The sequence below is a fragment of the Sparus aurata genome, chromosome 18 (genome assembly GCF_900880675.1).
Source record: "Sparus aurata chromosome 18, fSpaAur1.1, whole genome shotgun sequence".
NCBI lineage: Eukaryota > Metazoa > Chordata > Actinopteri > Spariformes > Sparidae > Sparus > Sparus aurata.
The window spans coordinates 32,153,956-32,178,078 of NC_044204.1; the positions used below are offsets into that span (position 1 = coordinate 32,153,956).

Here is a 24,123-nt window from a genome sequence, read left to right on the forward strand (position 1 = left end):
AACACAACTGAAGCTAAAGCGTAACTGAATAAGTGGCTTTATTCAACACTTTGCTGTGTTACTGTAAATGTTGTGGTAAAGAATTTAAAAATGTTCAGAGACAGACTAACGAGCCTTGTTTTTCTAGAATGACAATATTAATATGACGAGCTCTGCACGAGCCCAAAACGTGACAAGTACATGTCAAGTGCTTTAATACAAGCTTTATTCCAGCTGCTTTCATCTGGGGCCTTTATTTCCCAATATTTTTCTGCCGTCATAATAGTGGACTGTAATGAAAATCCTCCCCACTTCACTGCAGGTCAAACAAAGCCTGCAACATTATACCAATACCACGCTTGAAAAACATTTTTCAGCACACTTTACCTTTCACGCAGGGCTTTACAGCAGTCGCTCATGTGTTATAATTCCTATCCCAACAAATAACACCTCTGGATGAAATAATTGACTAGGTAACATTGATCGCAAGAACTATGTAATAAGGCTGACATTGAACAGAATCCTCCTCTCAGTGGTGGAACCGGGCAGGGCTTTCATACGAATTCAGGGTTTTTCATAAAATGTGTTTATTAGCCTTGAAAACAACTCGAGCAGACCGCCGATGCTGCGCTTTACCAACCCGAAGCATCAGTGTTCAACTACGAGGGAACGAGACTCAATAACCAACTGTCTTTCTCAAGAACTGCTTACGTCACGTGTTAATATACAATTCAAATTGTGCAGAGGGGGAATTATTTTCACTTGACGCATTACCGGAGAGATTTAAACGTAGGAATCATGTAACACATACATCCGCATCACCGCCGACTGCTTTCATATATACTGCTGACACAGTCATCAACAGTCCATCTGAACAGAGGTGCGAAGACGGAGGAGTTATTTCTGGCATCCTCCAGTTCCAGAAGCAGAAACCCCGTCAGTTTTCTTGTTGAGGACTCACAGTTGGAGCGCTTCAAGGCTCGGATAGACGCGTGACTCTCCTGGTTGAATCGTTAGTTACAAAACACAAACAACAGTGTTTGAATATGTCTTTGATAAAATGTCAAAGCACTGCATATCCTCGCCCGCAGTTACATTCTGATCTCTTAGGTCCTCAATTCCACTTCTCAACCAATCCGGGCCTCAAATCCATCTTCGCTCTAACTGCAAAACCAAACAAGATGATCGGGCCTTTGCTGCTTTAGCCTCAACGCCCTGAAAGCAACTTCTCAAAAGAGTTGCTGAGTCTTTGGACTGTTTGACAGACTCATTTTCATAGACAAGCCTCAAGATCTCCATCCATCTCTTTGTTTTGGCTTCTTTTAACTGTGTGCATACAAATGTAATATTAGTGTATAAAGAAAACTCCCAGTGCGCATTTTTCAGTAACAAACATCCAATCAGACCTTGAATTTCTGTTACAGTTTGTGCAACACTAATGGAGGGCAACAAGCTAACAAGCTGACAAAAGGAAACAATAAAGCAACATAAATTAATTCAGTTTTATATTCTGGGTCAATTTTGAAAAAAACTGAGCAACCTCTGTGCTGTGTTTTATTTCCAGCTGCAAGCATTTAGAATTTACTCTAATGCCCGACGCTCCTTCATAATAACAGCAGCCACGGCTCGTATCTTAAGCCAACTTCAATGCCAAACAGACAAAAAGCAAGCGTGAAATAACTGCAGACCATCAAATAAGCTTTTACATTATCCAACTCCTGTGTTTCTGTGATTGAAGACACTCAACTCGATGTTACATCCGTGAACTGGCTCCCAGTGAAGGAAATGAGCAACATCAGCAATTAAATGTCACAGAACCAACTGCTGGACAAAAGAGACAGCGACAAATAGGAAGCATGCAAGTGTAGGCGAGAGAGAGACAGGGGAGCGTTCATGTGAAAGAAAATGAGGTGAAACAGACACTTCACATTTCTTTGATAATTATTAAATGTGTTTCAGTTTAATTTATGGTTCAGCAGTGAAGTGTATGGAACTACATGGCAGACTGGAGTCTCTGCCAACTGTGACAACCAGAGATTAACGCGTGGCAGCTGTCGCTGTCTTACATGAGCGGGTCTGACGCACATTAAGTCGACGCATGTGCGTCACCTACATGGAAATGTTTTTAATGACTGTGAGGAACGATAAAGTAGAAAAAGACAAAAGAAGACGTGTAGTCAGAAAGTAAGAACGTTAAATTAAGAGGGATATTTACCTCTTATTTTCCATTCTGATATATTTCAGTTGAGATTATACTTAGAAGAACTATTCACCAACATCAGGATACCTGGTTTTATTTAACAGTGTGCTATATTATCATTTGTATGATCATCACATAGAATGTTTTTCGCACTTTCTTTTGTCCCTGAATGCAAAGACTTTCAAGGCTGGCTCATACTGAATGTACTGTCACACAACAGCCTGTTCAAGGTTTCCTGCCGTGTTAATCTGTTTAAAAGAGAATATATATGGGCATTATTTACCTGCTTGACTTATAAGAAAATGATTTTAGATAAAACCTCACTGTTGGTCAAGGCTCAAGGAATGTTAGACTTTAAAGGGACAGTTACGGATAGGAACTAACCGGCTACTCCGGCGTCCTCCCACAGTCCAAACTGTCTCTAGGTGTGAGCGGTTGTTCACCGTGATCCTGAAAAGGATAAGTGCTTTCAGATAATAGACTGATGGATGTGCAGGAGTGCAGCACCATCAAATGAATGTATTCTCATTCAAGCCAGCTCGGCTTTCAGAAATGTACTCGCTCTAAAGGCCGTGTGAAAGCTCCAGGTCATTTTATACCCAGGAAGTCGAACTTTTATTGGAATGAATGGGGCTCAGCATCCAACGCTGTATCTAGATTTCCCGTAATAGAGCCGCACCGCTCTTGAACAAGAAGCTAGCTAACTAAGCCTGCTAATGTCAGCTCAGCAGTGGAGGATGCCATTAGCAGAAGCATGCTTCCTTCTGCGTGATGATATGGTTAATGGGTGTAATTCGGTAGAAAGGAAATAGTTCTTTCATGAAAACTGCGCAGAACAAGGTTATCTTGAGTAACCGCATCATGATTTCTGGAAAGAGACGTTGCCGTTGATGATTTCAAAGTAATTTTTTGGGGCGCTCTGTGTGTTGCAAATTCCATTTTAATCGAGGTAAAATGCAGACAGTTCTACAAAGCTTCGCAACTCACATCAAAACAATCGAGATGGATAATTAACGACAGGTAAGATGTTTTTTTCGGGAGGGGGTGATTCATCCCTTTAATGCCGGGTCAAGATAAAACTGAAAATGGTCATGAAGTTAACCTTCACTGGAGAAATAAACCATATAAGAAGCATAACCTGAGAATTGAATGGCTAAGAATTTTTCAGAATTTACAATATTCACACTTGAAAATGTCAAGCTGACTTCAGCGGTGCCATTTCCCGAAAAGGTTGCTCTGTTATAATTTCGTTACACGAAATACCATAAAAGAATGTGTCCAAATTGGTTTCATCAAGAGACTTGCAGACGCGCCGTGGATAAGCTTCTGATTGTGATTAGTCCATGAAGTTCAGCGTAATCCTCCGTCTTGTCCCTCTGCATAACCTTTCCACCAGCATTCTGCGGAGGAGATTCTTAGGACGGGATATTAATCCTGAAATGACCTTTGTTTCTTTCTTTTCCTCGTGGCCTTGTAATGACTTGAAGAGAGCAACATCAGCTTTTACATGACCTTTTGTTTTGCACAACATAACCATATGTTGTTTCTGTAACCCCAGACAGGTGTTCCACCCAGGTTCGAAGGGCATGTTTAAAAGTACTGAGGCAGGTAATCTCAGCCAGCAGCTTGTTCTTCCTCCTCCTCTTCCTCCCTCGACCTGGCTCAAAAGCGCCCTTCCGTTCTTGCAGGAAAGTGTGATCCTGTAAGAGATATCAAGCTCGAGTCTCATTACGATGCAGACCATGAGAACCGCGGGGCAATGGATCAACATCCCAAAAGCAATAACAATGCTGCCAAAAAACTGAGAGTGCAGACGTCTCTGCTTCTCCTTTCTACTGGAAATCTTTTCACCATTAATGAGCGGGTCATTTTGCCGAAGAAACGCATGAGATCACAGCCTGAGAGCCTTCATAGCATCAAATCTGTCTAAACTAGTGAGCGGCGGGTCTTATTATTCCACACTCGACTTATTCAGCCATCAAACAGTGTGAACATCCACTATAATATCCCGATTGTTTGTTCTCATCAATATTTTTGTATTAACAACTGATCGAACAGGTGTCTTCTTAAGTGATGAACCCCCGAGAACTAAACCCGTCTATGAAGTTCCCCTTAATGCTAAAAAAAACAATGTGTGCAGCCATAAAACATAATAATAAAACTAGAATGGGATTCAGTAGAGCGTATACCCCTGACATGGTCCAACAGTCTCCTTTAATCCAACATTATCGAATTAAAAAAATTAAAAAAATCCGCTAGATCTGGATTTTTATTTGGACAGCTAAATACACGTAATGGTTTTTTATCAGGATCCGTTTATCATTCCCTCAGAAACAAACGCAACTGTCAAAAAAATACCCTATTTTGCAATATTAAAGAAAGTGAGAAGGTTTATGGGGTCTATTCATGGCCGAGACACATCCTCCATCCAAGTCTTGTGTTATCGTGCTCACAAAACAACCAACCAACAAGCAAACAAACTGACACGGGTGAAAACTTCCATGGTGGAGGTAATAAATCCACAGAGATGTGGCTGTTACTTCTTGTTCCTTTACTCCAAAATAGCAGCGACTTCGACGCAAATCCCTGATGTACTGTAATCTGGATACTGCACCCAAAGACGGCGCCTGTTCAGTCCAATCACATTTGCTCCAGTTCGACGTGTCCTGTCAACAGCTTTACAAGTTTTACTTTCAATATGGAGAAAATTATTTTCTTTGGGAGGCACAGGAGGATTTTTTGCCACCGGGCAAAATTGAAAGCAAGTCTTTCTTTCTTTCCTGTGACTTTTTTCCACAATAAAACATCCTGTGTTTCGTCTGTGTAGCAGCAGCAGCAGCAATAGTGGGATGTTCCATTTGCATTGGCAGTAATTTAACACAGCTCTAATACAGAATACAGAGTAAAGAGAGTGAACACTGAGGTTTATACCAAAGAGATTAAATTACGCTGGATTACAAAGCATCGTTTCCCCGTAAATCCCTCGTGCAAGTGTGAAAACAATCTTTACTCAGTGCAGAAATGTCTGACTGCCATGAAAAATGTAAATTCTGTATGAATAAAACATGCAAAAAAAAATGCATATATACACATAATCATATATACATTATTAAATGGGCTTCGATTTCATGAAATATTAAAGATTAAAGTGTCGTGTGTTTTGTAACATATACTGTACATGTTGTTATATCACGCCAACCACTGTGGAGATATATTTATCTTTACACGGCACCACAGAAAATAAATTCTGAGCCCACTGCGGTTTTGCTGCTTCTTATCACAGCAGCAGTGTTGAATCCTCCGGGACGTGTGTGGCAGAGAGTCAATGGACCCTAATATGGAGCGATTCTTCTCCAGGGGCATATCCATGGGAATGTGGCTCTGGTTTCACAGTTATCACTCACAGAGAGCTGTCAAACGCTTAGTGGCATTCACTTGATCCAATTAATTAGGGCCTAACAAGGCATGGAGCGGGGAGGGATTTGGATCTACAGGGTGGCGACAGAGTCAAAGGGCTCTACAAACGAGGCCAGCGTCTCGTCACACACTGGCCATTAATGAGACGTGTGCAGAACTGCTGTTTCCAAGAAAGCTGTGGGCGTAGAACACGCTCACTGCGCATTTCCCTCAAAATACAGAATCAGTAATGTTGATTTAAAAGGTTCCACCAAATGTTAACATAACCAAACAACCCCCGACACCGAGGAAAGATTCAATAACTTCCAGAGACACTGCACAAGAATCACCGAGCTCAAAGCGAGACGGGGATCTTCTGTGCACACAGTTTGCAGTTTGTTGGCTGCGTCGCTCCCCGTGTCTGAAATCATTAATCAGGTTCTGGTGAGCGGAGGTGGCATGCTCTCCTGCATGGAGCAGATGTTGTAAATCCACTGCAGCTCACACCGACAGGTGCCCTCCAGCCGGTTCCTGTCTGCTGCCTTGGTAATGGCGTGTTTCCTCTTTTCTTCGCACACGCTGGAGGAGTGGAGCAGCACTCGGCCCAGCCGCTATCATCTCCACAGCGCAAGGTTATGCAGGAGAACATCAGTCGACTCATTATTTCAGCATGCCGCTTCGTTGAACTGAACCGAATTTCCAGCACGCGCTCGTAAACGCTCTGTACCTTTAACTGATCAGATGCATCAGCTCGTTGCAAATAACATACTGTATATTCAGGTCTGTAGTCAATGCAAAGAGACTTTCATTATCTTCCAGTGTCAAGAATAAAACGGCACCTTCTCAAACTCGATGAGAAAATCTGTCCATCTCCATCGACTGAATCTTTGCTGCAGCTCAGTTACAGCTATAATGATGCACATGGCACACGGTTGGACATCACAGTTAGCATACTGCATACTGTATGTGTGTGGGTATGAATTCTTTAGCATTATGTGGACTGTAGTCTTGCACGCACGATCTGTTATCGCCATGTTAGTGTTGTTCCTGGACCATCCTTCCACCGACCGACCTCACTTTTGTAATATCGTAGATTTGCCACTACTAGGATAGAGTGGAAAAACAGTTATCCTTTCAAACATAGTTTATTTCAGCATATGTGGTTTTCTTAAGGGTTGATGTTTCCACAGCAACATGCAGATAACCGAGGGGAGCAGAGTGCCAGGATTATACCGACACTCTACATCAAACTACAGTATGTGGACGGAGGTGCAACTAATGGTTGTTTTTGGCTGCCAGTTACCTCCCAAACTAGAGTGCATACCTCTTCCAAGGTCTGACAGTCCCCTTTCATACTCACTCACTTAAGTGCCAGCCACATAAATATGCCTGATCAAGAGAATTATCTAAATCTGCACCAAATACTAACCATTCTGGGCTGAGACACATCCACTGTCCATATTTTTTTGGAAATCCATTCAGTAGTTTTTGTGAGTGTCTGCTCACAAACCAACAAACAGACGCGGGTGAAAACATAGAGCTAACTGGCGGAGGTAATTATCAGAGGTTTTATCCGACTGAAAGTTTAAACCTCTGAACGATTCAGTTCATTATCTTCTGATATGAAGAAAAGTAACAAATCCTTAAAACTAAGAATCTGGAACTTGAGACTATTTTACTGATAAATGGCTTAAATGGTTGATTAATTTAACAAAAGAGCTGCTGAATAATTTTCTGTCAGTCAGTTCAATGAATTTAAATGATAATTGTTTCAACTCTATGACAATGAAGATGGAAACAAAGGGAGTTTTGCAACAATCTTTTGTTATATTAACCTTGATTAAAGGCCACATGTGGTGTGACATCAGTCTCACATGTTCAAACACTTTCAGACTGAACACTTCATATTTGAGGTGTTTTGGTCATTGATGTGCAGCTTCACTCAAAATTTCAACCAGGAATTACACTCTGATCTATATCGATCTACATCGAAACCTTATTTTAATGGTAAAAGGACCAAACTACACTCACAACCGTGACTCATCCATCCGTCTACCGCTGTGAACAAGCAGGAAACACTCTGGATAGGTCAGCATACACACAGCGCAAGCAAATTTAGTTTCCAGTACACTTGTCCTGTACTGTTTTTGGGGACTCTTGTCTGTGCTCATCAATAAACCAGTGTACCGTGTATGTAGAACTGCAACTAAATCACAAAAATCAGACCACAGTGATACACAGCGTTGCGCTGTAGTGACCACAGATGTTGAGCCTGATGTGGAAAACCAAAGTGCTCTTATCTTTTGAACACTTGCTGTTGATTTATCTTCTGAATATTACGAATATACTTTTGCAATTTACTTTATTTCGGCACGTTTTGAAGTTCGTATGACCTCAGCGAGCCTCCACAGAGCTCCAACATGCATTCGCTCTCACCACAAAGACTTTAAGATTACTTAAGGAAAGGCTCTGAATACTTGTCGTTCAGATGTGGTAAATAAGATTAGGCTGTATTATGTCCACTGAGACTACAGTATTAACAACAATACTGTTGGGACACATGGCCGTCGCTGCCAGTTTCCGATATTTCTGCCGTCTTTTTTACGGTATTTCACATTTCCTGGTGTAGACAATAATTCAATTCACATCGTGCAAACAAGCCATTCCAGTCATTCTGTTTTTATTGTGGCTGCAATGAAGCCACAAACTGATTTCACTGATTTGATTAACTGAAGAGCTCCTCCTAGGCATAAAGATAGCAAATAAATTTCATTGAAAAAGCGCGTGGTGCCATAGCTCAGCTGGTGCACGGTCTAGTCTGGGAACGCTGATAAGAAACTATTCCATTTGCTGGCTGAACTGCAGCGTAATTCACTTCCCTCTGCATGTAAACAAACAATGAAACAGTAATTAAATACTATAAAGTTTGAGGCTGCACTTATTCTAATTAAATAATAGCAGTAATACAGCATATAGAGCATATGCAGGACTGCAGATAGAAGAAAGTTCAGTCGGTGAGATCGTTCATCCTGCCTGTCAGAAAACCCGTGTTGGGACCACGATGATACGAGGATGCGGCATCCATCATACGCAAGCGTCGTTGTCCGAGCTTCTTTTCTGGAGTTGGGCTTGGTTTATAAACCAAGCCGGGACATTTCACCTGTGGGTTTCCTCTTACTATTGATCCACCTAGATTGTTTCGGTGTGAGTGGACAAGTTTTAGAGATATCAGCCGTAAACATTTAACATTTAAAAAAACCCCTCAAAAGCAATGTCTCTTTCCAGAAATCATGACCCAATCTGGCTGCTTTGTTTGCGACCCAAAGGTACTTTTCTGTTAGGTGGCATCCTCTAGAAGAGTTGAACAAAGTCCACATCGGGAGGAGGTCCAGGACGGATGGCCGGGTCGAACAAGCACCACACTTTCCCCATGGAGACCTTCTGATCACGTCCGGCGTGAAAGTGAAAGTCAACCATGAGTCCGGCTAATGTAGCTTTGTAACATTAAAGGGATATTCCGGTGTAAATTTAATCCATGGTCTAAATCACAGTGAAACTGTGTTAGACTCCCTCTCAAGAGATCAAGTTAGCAGACCGCTAATTTACGGAGTTTTATCAACCTCAGAAACGACCGCATGACAACAATACACTGCAGTAAATGGATCCAAATATAAACCGCCACCAAAAAGCCACAAATAATGCTCAGAACAGCACCAAACTTCAGCAACAGTACAAACAGGGTCTCAGCACATAGTCCGGGGCATCTAACCTCCGCTAGCTTAGCTGGATTTCTACTGAAAAGCTGACTAAATTTACCACTCTTCTGCAGCAGCTTCCTGTTGACAGGAAGTCCCGATGAGTCGATTACCGAGTGCAGTAGAGTTCCGCGGCTCATGGATGAAAATGTATGATTATGACTCCATGGAAAAGCAATCAAAGTTCATATGTGTCTTACCTGCCAGTTTATAACAGTTATTATCGAGAGCGGACAGGGAAAAGAACAGAATTGAGCATTTCTAACCGCACTCGGTAATCGTCACGTCAGGACTTCCCTGACCCGGAAGCTGATGGAGGAGAGTTGAAATCTGTTTTTAGCTTCACAATAGAAATCCAGCTAAGCTAGCGGAGGTTAGATGCCCCGGACTATGTGCTGAGACCCTATTTGTACTGTTGCTGAAGTTTGGTGCTGTTCTGAGCATTATTTGTGGCTTTTTGGTGGCGGTTTATATTTGGATCCATTTACTGCAGTGTATTGTTGTCGTGCGGTCGTTTCTGAGGTTGATAAAACTCCGTAAATTAGCGGTCTGCTAACTTGATCTCTCGAGAGGGAGTCTAACACAGTTTCACAGTGATTTAGACCATGGATTAGATTAAAACCGGAATATCCCTTTAAGTACAATACATAGCTTTCGTTACATGTGCAATGTAGGTTATGTTTGTGACGAAGTTACAAGTAATATAGTTATTTTAAGCCAAACTCTGATGTTTTCCTCGACCTAACCAAGTGGTTTTCTTGCTTAAACTCAACCAAAAACTGCAGTGATCATTTTGGGGGTCTCTGGCAATCAACCTGCTCCGCCGTTCAGGTCTGAGGATGTATTGTGATTACTCAAAATAATCATCATTTGTCGTTGGTTTAATGAATTTTAAAGAATGTATTTCTCGTATCACTGCACATACGAATGCGTTCATCTTGAGCTTATCACAGCTAACTAAGCTTCTAACATTCTAGCTCTGCTGAAGAGAATGCCTTTCATGGCACCGACCAGGTCGTGATTTCTGGAAAGACACATTGCTGTTGAGCTTTTCAAGTGTATTTTTGTGGCACTCCGAGCAGCTGAGTGGCTTCTCGTTCCATTCTCGGGAGCTCGCGCCAAAACAATCTGGACGGATGAAAAGTGCTGCAGATAAGAGGAAAAACATGTGTTATTGATTTTGCGGCAAAGTGTCCCTTTGAATAACCACTGGGAGCGAACACTTCGAGTTAGAAGCTTCTATTTTACAGGGTCCAACAGATCATTGAAATCTTTTTTTAGATAAGTTTTGAATTTGAGGGGGGGGAATCAAGTTTTTGATTATTTAACATAATAAGACAGTCATAATGCTTGAATGTATGCATTTCATACAAGATTGAAATTATCAGTGATTTCACAGTAATTAACCTTGATCCTCGTTTTGATATTGTGCTTTGTTGACTCCTTGAATGTGAGGAAACTGGGACTGGAAAGACCCTTAAAAAGTCCTTGAAAATGATGTCTAAGCAGTAAGTTTTGCTCTAACTGCAGGAGATACTGCTACACCGAGCTGCCTGAATGCTGACCACTGTGTGATACAGCAGCTCTTCATCGCAGGAACATTGAAAAAAAAAGAAAAAGGAATGAATATCAGCAGCTGTCATTTCTATGTGGAGGGAGAAAAAAAACCCTAGAACAGATGACTGGTTCATCTGAAAGTCACTTCACTGCCTGAACTCTGTGGTTATTAATGCCAGCAAGCCAAAGAGGAAACAGACACTCACTATATTAATCAAAAAAGAAGATCAAATCTGACGCAGGGTTATTACATCGCCGTGAGAGAGAGAGAGAGCGTTATTTACACTTTTAAAAAAAAGCCAACGTCTGCTCGTCTCATCGTTTTTTAAGAGGATTACGTCTCCGAGTGTCACCAAAGTCTAGAGAACTGCAGTGTTGTTTCCGGCTTATTGCTGATGTCACACCTGTGTGTGAGTAGTACAAAAAAAAAGTAAAAACATCAGTAAATCAACTTCTGCCCATTCAGCGTCCGTATCTGCAATGAAAATGCTCATTTCACACTCAGCTAACTGGAGGGAGGAGGACGGGGAAACGAGACAAAAAAAACGTCCTTGGACCTTTTGTCGCATGTACTCTTCTAAGATTCGCTTCCATCCATCTTCGCGAAACTTCACTCACCCCAAATAGATTCAGCGGTGTCCCAGAAATGCAACAAGAAGGCAGGAAGCGGAGCCTAAGCCCTCCATTTGAAATCGTGTCACAATGAGGCTGTGCCTACTCGACTGGAACAGTCTTTCTCTCTGGATAACCACCGACAGACTCTGAGTTAATGAGCCTCTGTTTGGCCCGTAGAGGCCATTGTATGGCTATAACCTCCGAGCCATTTTCTGAATTTCCTAACAGGTCTAATGGAGAGGGAGACGCTGCTTTTAGCCCGATCGGGAGCCCTACTTACTCCAGCGCTCCGTCATTTTCACCTTCTATCTCCAAACTTTTCAGATCTCAATCAGAGTTTCATGCAGATTAAAAAGGAAACACATTCAGCCGTCACTTCAGTTCCGGATAACGACCGCAGATGCTTTTGACGGTCGCCGTCGGGTTCGTGGTGCTGTCTCACTTTTTGAACACAACCTATTTTTGAGCGTAATAGAGGACATCTTCTTACAGGTAGCAAGAGAATCAGAGCTGAGATCTCAGATACTGACCTGAAAGATGATAAGTTGGGGGGGAATGTTGTGGCAGACAAAGGCAGGAGGGGGGCCGGGTGAAAGCAGATACCGCAGCTCGTCGAGTTTATGGAGTACAGCGTGTCCACGTCCGTCCCAGATGTAAAATCCTGAAGCTTCTCCAAGCAAACCAAACAGCGGTAATTTTTATAAACCCAAACCGCAGCATTTCATCCAATTATGCAACTGGTGGACCAACTGCTCGCTCAGCAGTTTCACAGAAAACACTCAAATCGAACAAAAACAAACTGTTCGGGCAGAAGGATTGATTTACAACCACCAAGTGTCACGAGTTTTCTCCTTCCAAAAGACAAACCATCTAACCGTGAGCCAGACTGTTTCTCCAGCTCAAACCACCGCGGGGGAGTTTGTGTCTTTTGCCAAAACCTTTGTCAGTGTTTGCTGTTGCGCGACCATCGAACAGAGTCAGTGATTTTGCTCTAAACCACTTCGGTCTGAGTGTTTAAACAGATTTAGAGGAAGATGCTGGGTTGTTGCTTTTATTATATGTATGACATTTAATATGTCCACAGTAGCGTTTGTTGTCGTTGTACTCACATTATCGCAGCATCGGTCCAAGTCTTGGTATAAAATGTCAATTTCACCGGTGTCAGTATGTTTCTAAATGCTGAATTGTCTGAAAGGATCTTTGTTCCTCGCACATCCTTTATTCACTAAGATGCTCTGATCAGAATCTATTTCTGGTTCCCTTTGTGTTAAAGGACGCTGAGATAAAAGCTTCTGCATGGAAAAAGTTACATGTAAACAATATTTGTTCTTCGTCTTCACGTCACAAATGTTTTTGTTTTCTCGTCTTGAAGCAGATTTTCAGTATCACTGTTCCCGTATTGTGAGATTCATCCTTTTTCTTGCTTCATGTTTCTAGGTTTGTTAATCTTATTTTGTTCCTTTTTGTTTTGTTATTTAATTTTTGTTTGTTTACTTGTTTGTGTTGCCGTCATTGTGTTATATTGTGTCCTGTTCTGTAAGCTGAGTGGCGATCTTTAGCTCTGCCCGCTCCATTGACTCCAGGCTCAAATGTACTTTTATTCGCTGGCGTTTGAGTCCTGATGATGCGGCCGATTGTTGACCTGAGTTGTTAACGTGAGTTGTTTGCAAATCTGCTTTATGAATAAACTTGAATAGACTTGTCTTCCATTAGTTTTGTTTGGGAACGACACAATGACACACACACAAACACCGAGACGATAAATTTGTGACTAATTGTGGGAAATCTTGAACACAAAGCGCCCGACCAAAACCAGACAGTTTACCTCACGTGATGTCACTTTAATCGAATCTCTGACCAAGCAGTTGCCAGACTTGTTGCATTGTGGGTAATGTAGGCATCAGGTTGCAACAAGAAAGAGTGCGTGGAATAAAAAATTAGGTGATATCTCTTGTTCTGCCGCATTGATCCTTAAAAGTAAGCAAAAACTGCATCAGGAGTCCCAGAGTTTTGTGGAAGAACAATACTCAGTCACTGTTTTCTCCATGATATTAGGGAAGCTGATAGTTTGGGACAGTTCATGATAAGATAAAGCTGTGATTTATTAAAAGGGTTTAATGCAGAAAAATATGAATGTAACATCAGTGAGGATTATGTAAATACAAGTCTTCAAAGCTGACCCTCAAGCTTTTGCTTCTTTTTGTTCCTTTGCTTTATTTCGCAGGACGGGAGACGACGGAAACCAGCTGTGAACTCATCAGTGACGTATCGTCTCCCAAAAAAAAAAGGTTTTATGGCATTAGTTCTCATAAAGCTGCACAATTGATAATATTTAAAAGTTGTGTTTCTGGATATCTGCCGTCAGTGTCCGCTCGTTTTCTGCTCTGTTTTGGTCTCCACCAGCACCTGATGGAAACACCTGACGCTCCAGCTGCTCAACGCTCCGCTATGTTCACCAGCTTATCTCTTGTTTGGTGTTGGCAGGTAGCATGCAGTGAGCTTTTATAGCTTATCATTAAAAATAGCTCTCTGTTACGTCTGGGAACAGAACTAATGAGGCTGAGAGGGAACCAAAACCACGAAGAGGTGAAAATGAACTGAAAGGTCCAAAAATAGAAGCAGCTTCCTGAACTCAAATTGTGTTTGTTAGAGGTGCGCTTTGGAAGGAGACACAAAAATCACAAGAAAAATCAGCAGAAAACTTTCAGCTAAATGCCTTTATTGTCACGTCGAGCTCATGTTAGACCTTAAAAGAGTTTGCTTTTGTTTACGGGATCGTGCCGAGATAATAAAGGCAGTTAAATTGGTTAAAGAGGAAACAGACTTTCACGTCTGGAGTTGCAGGCGATGACGCTGGGACCGCAGATCGAGTCTGCATTTCAACATAAGTGTCAAGCCGCTGGATATTTTTAAGTAGAACAAGGGACACTTTCTGGCGGAGTTTGTGATAGTTTTTATGGGAAGTTGTGTGTGCTCTCCAGATGTTTGTGGCCACCAAAACAGGTATTTTAAGCCAAAACATGATCCTTTCCTAACCCATGTGTCTAAACCTGACCTGAAAATTGAGCCTAAAGAAACGTAAAACTGCAACGTATTTGTGGCTTCGCAGAAACATACTTTGCCAGTATTTATTCTGGTGACTGTGTTGGATTTGTGATGACCTGTAGTGTTACATTCAGCTGCAGCGTAGGGCGGGAATGTCTGTGGGCTTACTGGATGTACATGTTAATCTATCGACCGCAGCAGCATTAAGTACCTAATAAAAATGTCAATACTCGAAGGAAAGTTGGCCTCATAATCTAAATGAGTTGCTAAATGAATAATTTGTAACTGGTGTGTGAAAATATGCGAATAGAATCGCTTAAAAACAGACAGCTGGACACAAGGATGAAAATGTGTACAGACGAGGTTTTTACAGCTTTCGACTGTAATTCCAAATTAGGGTTTATCCTGTTTTTATTGGCAAACTAAGCCACTAAGCCTCTTATAGGCCAAGAATATCAATGCAAGATGGACAGGAGTCGGCGTCCGTGTCTCCCCGTGGCTTGTTGTCGCTCATGTTGCCCTCAATAACGTAAATCTCGGAATGTAAACACATTCGGTAATTAGTTAACTGTGATATAACTGGAGGCACTCAGCTGCAATAATGGATTAGGACTTTAAACTCAGACTCATTTATTCTTCACCCACATACATCACGTCCAATCAATGCCCCGGCTCTGGCAATAGCCCCCCTGCAGCCGGTTCTGACGCTTGCCCTCCTTCTTTTTCAGCCTTTTTTCTCCAAACTTTATGTACTGGTTGAAGTTATAATAGTTCAATATTGTAGGCAGATGATTACGTGATAAATTGGATACTGTCACCATTAAAGGTCAGAGCTATCAGACTGACTGACATCGGATGAATGGCAATGTGCCAGCTCCGCAGCACATTTTAGAAACCTCGCTAATTAAACACAAAGGCAACTTTAAGCGCTCTGACAAAAGGCTGGGGAACAGACGCTGCCCACAGGAAAAAAGTCTAACAGCCATTCTGTCTGGAAAGCTTTTAAGCCCCGAGCTCCACCAGCCAGTGAATGTTACTCATATATATCGATAGGGTTTAGATGGAAAACTCATATCCTCTATAGAGTTTGACTTCCTGCAGACCGCGAGGCACATGAGAGGCTACAACCGTCTCTCGAGGACAAATAATCAGTTATTTTAAAAGTTAGCTGAACATTAGGACGGATGCATTAAGTCACGACTGCAGCCACGGCATTTGTTCTTCGTCTCCTCAACTTTACCTACTGTTTTATAATGTAGTTAAAGAGTCACACTTTTAAACTATTAAACATGAACCCTGCTGTTCATATATCAGCTGGGCGGCTGTATTGGCTGATTTTGCAAATATGGTGCCTGAATGTCTGTCGGCTGAGACGTTACAAGAAATCTCAGCGGTCATTTAAAAACCATGTCCGTATCAAACATCCCAGTTAAATGTCCCACATAGTACATATTGTGTCTTCATCCTAGTTTTACTTTACGGAGGTTTTGTTTACCTGTTTGTTGGTTTGTCATCAGGGTTTACACATAAACTACTGAACATACTTCCATGAAGCTTGGACGGAGGATGTGTCTCGGCCTACAATAGATCCCATTAACTTTTTTTTTTGAACACTTTTTTTTATGGGCTTTTTAGTTTCCTAATTTTACAAAGATGCACTGAAAGGGAGGTAATGTCAATCTTTGTCAGTAATAAAAAACCAAAAACAGAGAAATAAATTTGATAACGAGTTGTTGAAGGTTCTCAGTCATCCAGGTCCTGGTGGATTTGTGTGCTGTATCGTAGGCAACTGGGCCTGTTTCAGTTTCTTGAAGACGTGTCACCTCTCATCCAATAGGCTTCTTCATTTCTAACTAACTGGAGGGGAGTCGCAGGCTTTTAAACTATGCGTGGGAGTGTCCTCACAGCGTGGGAGTGTCCTTACATAGTGTAGGAGTGTCCTTACTTGTTGGTCATCGACTCAACCGGCCTTCATGTGGGTTGCTAAAACTAGGTGAGCCCAGGTGTGAAGGTTGTAAAGCTGCCAATAACCCCTTTTAGATAGAAAAGGTGGCACATTTGCAGCAAGGTAAAGGCTGTAATTGCCGCCTTGTCTTTCTAAAAGAGAGGTTTAATATTCCTTCTTTTCCAAAAAGCCACCAGCTGCCACTGGGGTAGGCATAAACATGTGACATGATGTGAAGCACAAAGTTGGGCGTGAACAGTGAAGCAGGTTGAATTTATCTTCAAAATAAGAGCTTTACATTGCACCCCATTGGAGTTTAGAACTGGGTTCTTAGCAGGGGGCTTTTAATTTGAAAGTAGCGACCGTTAGCAGCTTGCCGCTACAACAACAAGCGGACAACGAAGACAGCTACAGAGACCGAGGAGACGTCAGCATCTCCTGGATCTCAGTGGCAGTCCAGTTGCTCATCTTGACGTCTGCGGATGAAGTGATGGACTGACTGCTGTGATCAGCTGTTTCCTGGTTTTAAAACTCCCCGGCTATGGGTCAAACAACAGCGCACGTCAACGTCACCTCCGCCCATCTCACGCAATTGCCGGCACATCGACGTCTCGGATTCAGATAGTAATGGAGATGGAAATAAGTGAACCCTCCGAGGTGTCAAATTGGCGGACCAAAATAGACCCCCAACCTACCGCCTTCTGTCTAAATCCGCGGATGGAGCCGCGAAAAGGACGACCAAATTGGCGGCTTGCTGCCCAGAATAAAAACGACTTGTGAAGAGAATTCAGTTCTGCACTGTAGGTGGGTGATAAGTCGTAGGCCACCTCTTCTGTTCAAAGACAGTCGTTCCAGTTTGACACAGATGGATTCAACTGCCTGTAATACTGTCTTAACTTGCTCTGGTACCTTATTGTACTTTTTGTATACGTTTTATTGACTTATTTTTACCTCTCTATTTACGTTCTTCTTTTCTTGTGCTGCTGCGACAATCAAACTCCTCCACTGTGGATCAGTAAAGGCTTATCTTATCTTATCTTAAATATTCATTTATACAGTTTCCACGTAAAGCAGCTAAAATTAATACAGTCAAATACAACAACCCCCTCAATAAATTAAACTTTTAATGAAGCTCATAATGTTCAGTTTTTGTTGAAATGTGCGCGTTCAACTTTATGGCCATTGTGGAGTTTGCGGTGCTGCTGAATTCTGCCGGCGATTCAGATATTTGGTTTATCCTCTTTGATATAAACTGCCAACTGAGAGTACTTAGAAAGTTTATTATCCATATTTGTTGATTTCACTGCTTGTACCAATAAATGTGCAATCATAGAGAGAGCATACTTTATTTATTGTGTTTGGCTGAACACTTTACTTTTGAGTAAAATGCTCCCGAGGCGAAATGTGAAAAATTAATTTGAAAACGTGCAAGAGGTACCAGATTTTCTTTTTTTTTTTTAAATGTATTCTTTTAGTTTCACTTCATTCATTTGCAGATAGATAAACAGATGTGGATGGTAATGAGGTCTGGATGAGGGATGCGTTTTCTATTCGATCAGTACAAACATATTTAGTCTGTTAGATGACAGCTCCTTAGAAATAAACAAAGTTAAATGTCAGTTCTTCTCTTGGAACTCATTAGGAAAACCAACGAGTCCATAAATCAAAAGTGCCATAAAAAAAAAAAAAAACATGCTTTTACAAAAAAAAATAAAAAACAGTTAATTATGACTGTTGAGAGTCAGTTAGTGCATTAGCTTCCCATTAGGTGACGGAATACGTTTTAAAAATGCAATAAAACAACATCACAATCGCACAGTAATGAATATATTGAATCTCCAAAGCGGAGGTGCTGTAAAATCATCTGTTTTAATAGTGATGTGTGTGAAGCTGAACACACGTTCAACCCCAGTGAGTGTGAAGGTGGTAAAAGCCTTCCCGTGTTTATGTGGTATCGAAGTCTACAGACATTTTACAGCCATTGCAGTGGCCGAGCTGTTCGCCCCACACGAAGGAAGCCTGAGCGTGTGATGGGCTGTGTGTTGGCCCTGGGTGCTAACCTGCCTCAAATGAGATTCATGACAAATCCCCTACAAGAGGCCAGCCAATATGCCAGGTAATAGGATGCTTGGCAGTACTTATCTGTCTCCATTAAAGGCACAGGTCATATCCCACAATGTCAAAACCATTAAATCAAAAAATATTGGTATGATGGTAGGCTGAGACTGGCGGCAGTGTGGAGCGAGAAGGCCCCTCGGACTGAGGAAGGAGGTTAAAAATAGTGAATCTTGCTCAGCTAAAATAAAACAACCCAAGTCAGCAGGGTAAATGTTGACAATGTGCGTTTCTGCAAACCGTGGATATGTTAAATGTTTATTTCTTCAGGTTCAATGTTCAGTTTTATCTAGCATGTTCTGTGGTTATGATCTGGTTAGATTGAGGCTCGATGTCCCGACCTCTCGTTAAAAACTGCCAGTGATGTCACCACGTTTAATACAACAGGTTTTGTTCCCACTAACACGGCTTGAGGATTTCACAACTTCTCGTTGAATACACAGATTTTGTCGCCACAAACACGGTTGGAGTTGTTCTGACTCCACATTAAAAATATCAGTTTTTTGTTTTCATGGCTGGAAATTGTCAGAAGGTTTCCTTAAAGATACCCAGTGTTGAATTGCGGTCTTGAACTCCAGTCACTGACTCGCCTTCTTTGTTTGTGACTCACTGAAGACTAATTTAAGGGATATTCCGGTGTAAGTTTAATCCATGGTCTAACACACCGTGAAACTGTGTTAGACTCCCTCTCGAGAGATCAAGTTTGCAGACCGCTAATTTACAGAGTTTTGTCAACCTCAGAAACGACCGCACGACAACAATACACTGCAGTAAATGGATCCAAATATAAACCGCCACCAAAAAGCCACAAATAATGCTCAGAACAGCACCAAACTTCAGCAACAGTACAAATAGGGTCTCAGCACATAGTCCGGGGCATCTAACCTCCGCTAAGTTAGCTGGATTTCTGCTGAAAAGCTGACTAAATTTACCACTCTTCTGCAGCAGCTTCCTGTTGACGGGAAGTCCCGACGAGTCGATTACCGAGTGCAGTAGAGTTCCGCGGCTCATGGATGAAAATGTATGATTATGACTCCATGGAAAAGCAATCAAAGTTCATATGTGTCTTACCTGCCAGTTTATAACAGTTATTATCGAGAGCGGACAGGGAAAGGAACGGAATTGAGCATTTCTAACCGCACTCGGTAATCGTCGCGTCGGGACTTCCCCGACCCGGAAGCTGATGGAGGAGAGTTGAAGTCTGTTTTTAGCTTCACAATAGAAATCCAGCTAAGCTAGCGGAGATTAGATGCCCTTGACTATGTGCTGAGACCCTATTTGTACTGTTGCTGAAGTTTGGTGCTGTTCTGAGCATTATTTGTGGCTTTTTGGTGGCGGTTTATATTTGGATCCATTTACTGCAGTGTATTGTTGTCCTGTGGTCGTTTATGAGGATGCTCAAACTACGTTAGCTAGCGGTCTGCTAACTTGATCTCTCTAGAGGGAGTCTAACACAGTTTCACGGTGTGTTTAGACCATGGATTAAATTTACACCAGAATATCCCTTTAAAAGCTAAGACGGTCAGAAATACTTACTCAGAAGAAGTAAGAGCAGTTTGCTTGTATTGTTTGTTTCCGTGCAGCTTCGGCCCGTCTGGGTGCCATTAGAGAGATCACTTCCTTCGCTCCGTTTGACCCATTTATGTTAAATCCAACTTTGGTGCCCCTTTTTACCACCTCAACTTATTCTAATCCAACCTAAAGAGAAAAAAAAGACTTACGCTGCACATTTGTGCCTAATTCTACGTAATGTTGAGCCTCCGTGTGGATCTGTCACACTGAGCCTTGGTGCACATTTATCACGCAGATAAAATCAGAGCTCGGACATTCAATCACTTGGCTGGGATTAATTTTTATTTTTCATAACAGTGAAGGCCAAAGTGATTCAGTTTGATCTTCACAGCTCGTCTGAATGCATAAGATGACCCTTCTGCTACATTAACGTCTTCTTCAGGAACCCGCAGAACTCGACTGAACATCATCTCAGCTCAGACCGACATGCAAGAGAGTCCGATATATCGAATGAGCAAGCTTTTAATAAACCGACCCTGGTTGATTTATGCTGATTGTTCAAGATTTTTTACAGCATCAACTGTTCTGTTCTGTGAAAATGTCAGAAAATAGCAGCATAAATACCAAAGTTGGCGTCTTTTAAATGTCTCCTTTTGTCTGATCAGCGGGCCAAAAAACCCCAAAAGATATTCCATTCAACAGTCTCATACTGAGAAAGAAAAAAAACATTTTGCAATTCTTTTGTCCTGTCAATCAGCTAATTAAACAATAATGATTTTCACAATTGATCTGCAATATCCCAGAACTCAACGTGACGTCTTCAAAGTGCTTCTTCTTCCCGACCGACAGTCCAAAACCCAAAGAAACAGATCCTCATTAAACTAAACAAACTAAATAAACAAACTGACCTCAAGAACAATTTTCATACTTTATATGTGGCGGACCCTGCCACATCTCTACGTTATTTTCCTCAATGTAACGTGTTAATTTCCATTATTTATAGAAAAATGTACGCAGATGAATCTATGGCGCCCTCCGTTGACCAGCAGCTAAAAGTAAATAGAATAAAATAATCAATAATCGGATTTTGTATTATTACTTCACTGATATTGTAAATATTGCAATTCCGAGTTTGAATTTCTTCTCTAAAACTTCTTTGTGTCTCATCAAGAAGCTGCAAACAAAGTAGCTGAACATTAGCTTTTCTTTCAATCAACTTATCAGTTAAGTCATCGTTGCAGCTGTGATTTGGATGGAAACACGATTTCAAATTTGAGCATCAGCGTTTGTAACAAGACCTCAAAAAAGCCCAAATAATAATACTTTTATTCATATAGTTGGCTCTGTGTTTGAAAAGTTAATAGAGCACAAATAACAGCACGGAAACTCTGAACTGTTCCAACATGATTTCAGCCGGCAAGGACAGGCAACAAAAGCCAAAGAAATAATCCAACAATGCCAAACCCCTTAATGACCGCTCGTCCCAGCTGAGAAATACCTTCTGCTGGTGTTTGCTTTAAGAGCTCTTTCTGGAAAATGGTGGTGGTGATTTTGAGGCCCCCCCCCCCCCTCTCTCTCTGTTGGCTCGCAGGTATCCGGAGCAGTAAGCCTTTAGAAATCACAGAAACTGCCCCGAATGCCACATAGGATGGATTGAGTCATCCGAACAGGCCGGAGTTTGTGACCTTTTGCGGTTCGGTCTCGGCTAATTGATTGAGGCAGATGGTTCAACAGGCTGGAATCAGCATCAGCACCTCACAACAACAACAACAACAACAACAACAAAACTCAAAACAAAATTCAGTTTATCTGTCATTTATCCTGCTTTTTTTTTTTTATTTCCTACATCTGAATACGAAGGTTTTGCAATAAACTGCACAGGAATGAGTTGTTTTCAGGCATATGGCCGGAGCGCACGCAGCAGAGTGGCCCCGTCTGTTTCTAATTACCAGCCAAATAAATGTGTGACCGTTGGATGTCATTACAGGGAGACGAGCTGATTCACAAAGCAAACTGCGTTCTTCTCTTTCCACTCAGCGGTTCCAACTGCATTCCTCCCCCTAATGAAGAGCTCCGAAGAGGACGTTAATAATGAATAAAGACAGGTAAGATATGATGCATATCCACTGCCTTTTTTGTTGAGCAGGATGAGCTGCAGCCAATTAAAGCCGGGATCATTACCTCTGGTGTCCTGGCCATCAGCCGGTTTAATGACATTAGTCACAGTTAGCAGCAGCAGCAGCAGCAGCGAGGCGGCCTGAACTGGGATTGACACATTTTGTGTTTTAGTGACACAGAGACACTTCGAGGCAAACAACAACACGCACTTCTCTTCTCTCTCAAGACTGTGGATTGTTGCCACGAAAATCAATATTCCGGCTCGGTTCAATTACATGGAGAGCTGCGAGCTCAGTGACACACACTGCAATGACTGATGTAGTGCTGGGGATGGCCACTCTGGGAGGGTGGGTTACCAGAATGAGGAATCAGGCAAGGCCACTGAAAAACTTTGGATGCATAAAGTAGGTAAATATGCATAAAAACAGTATATTACATGCAAATATGTGATATCGTGATGCCAGCAGTGCTCAAATACATAAATGTGGACATTACACCAATAGGAGGCCAAATTAATCACACACACACACACACACACACACACACACTGACCTCTGGAGAAAAGGGGCATTTTTACACGCGCACACACACACACACACACGCATGTAAGCACGTGCGTGTGCGCAAAGCTCATTTTTGCACAGCACACGGCACACTGATGAGAAACGCGTGCCATTCACACCGTTAAGTAATTAAGTTTATGCAAATGCGATGGCTTTTATTTTTTATTTAATCTTTTATTATATGATTTGAAAAATGCAGCTTGGCACCAAAAAAAGAAAAGAAAAGAAAAGCCAAACGAAGGAGCGACAAAGTGATTCTGTTCCGTTCACTGGATCAGATTTCCTCAAAATCAAACTCCAAACGGAGCAGGCAGGATCGTTTTAATCCTTAATAACATCTCATATCTGCTAGATTCCGGTCGTCACTTACCCAAAGTTATGAGATGGAACAGATAAACTCCCCACAGATCCATCTCTGTGTGCGCGGACAGGCTCGGATAACGCGTCGGACCTTCACGTACAGCTTGTGTGCGACTACACTGCGAGCAGAGGATATCCAGAGGAGATCATCACCATCACCAGCAGCAGCGAGGGGAGAATAATCTCTTCAACCAAAAAAAAAAAAACAACAAAATCCCTTAAATCTTTCTTTACAATCCCATCAGTTTCCTCCAGGAAAACGGCGTCGCGGTGGCGCTTTTGCGCAGAGCCGGAGCCATGCGTAATGCTGCGAGGGAAAGTTGCTCCTGTGCGCTGCTGCTGCTGCTGCTGCTGCTGCGCGGTCCGGAGCTGAGAGAGAGGGGAGCCTTCTGTTGCGCGTCGAGGTGGTCGCACAAGTCCTTGAGTCCACTGCTGGAGAGATGCTGAGTGCTGCCGGGAAGAGCCACTGCCAAGAGGAGGGGAGGGAGGGAGGGAGGGAGGGAGCAGCGGGACGGGACATTAAACAGCCTGGTTACACGACACGAGGTGAACTAACGTAGACCTGATCACCACTGTAGACCTGCAGGGACTCCCAGGGAGGCTGCGTTAACCTGCTGTCTGTGTGGTATTCGCATTCTTATAGTGTCTCCACACGGTCTGACTGTAACATCACATCAGACACAATATCAGGATATTATTTTTTCTTTATTTCATTCTGTGCGTGGGTGTTTTGATGGCCTGCCTTTTCATAACTCGATCATCTTTTCACTTGTCCTCTGATCAGCTCAAGGTCTAACACATTCAGGTATTTCATGGAAGATCAACTGACAGGTTTTTGTTGCAGAGTCAGTAGAAAAGAAAAGGCAGAGAGGGATAATAAATCAAAAGTTAGCAGTCGGGTAGGTGTTGAAAACATCTTGTCCCATGTCTCCGTGTCCAGTCCGGTCGCGCGTGTTTATTCTC

At 42.2% G+C, this 24,123-nt stretch overlaps 1 protein-coding gene across 1 annotated transcript in view; it reads right to left on the minus strand.

Moving 5' to 3' along the window:
- gfra4b (GDNF family receptor alpha 4b) overlaps positions 1 to 23,813 on the minus strand; it is a 51,814-nt gene extending 28,001 nt beyond the window's left edge. Inside the window, exon 1 of the mRNA XM_030395337.1 lies at positions 23,171 to 23,813. Within this exon, the coding sequence (XP_030251197.1) occupies positions 23,171 to 23,213 (43 nt within the window). The 5' untranslated portion in view covers positions 23,214 to 23,813. The remainder of the gene's footprint in view (positions 1 to 23,170) is intronic.
- Between the last annotated feature and the right edge of the window lie 310 nt (positions 23,814 to 24,123).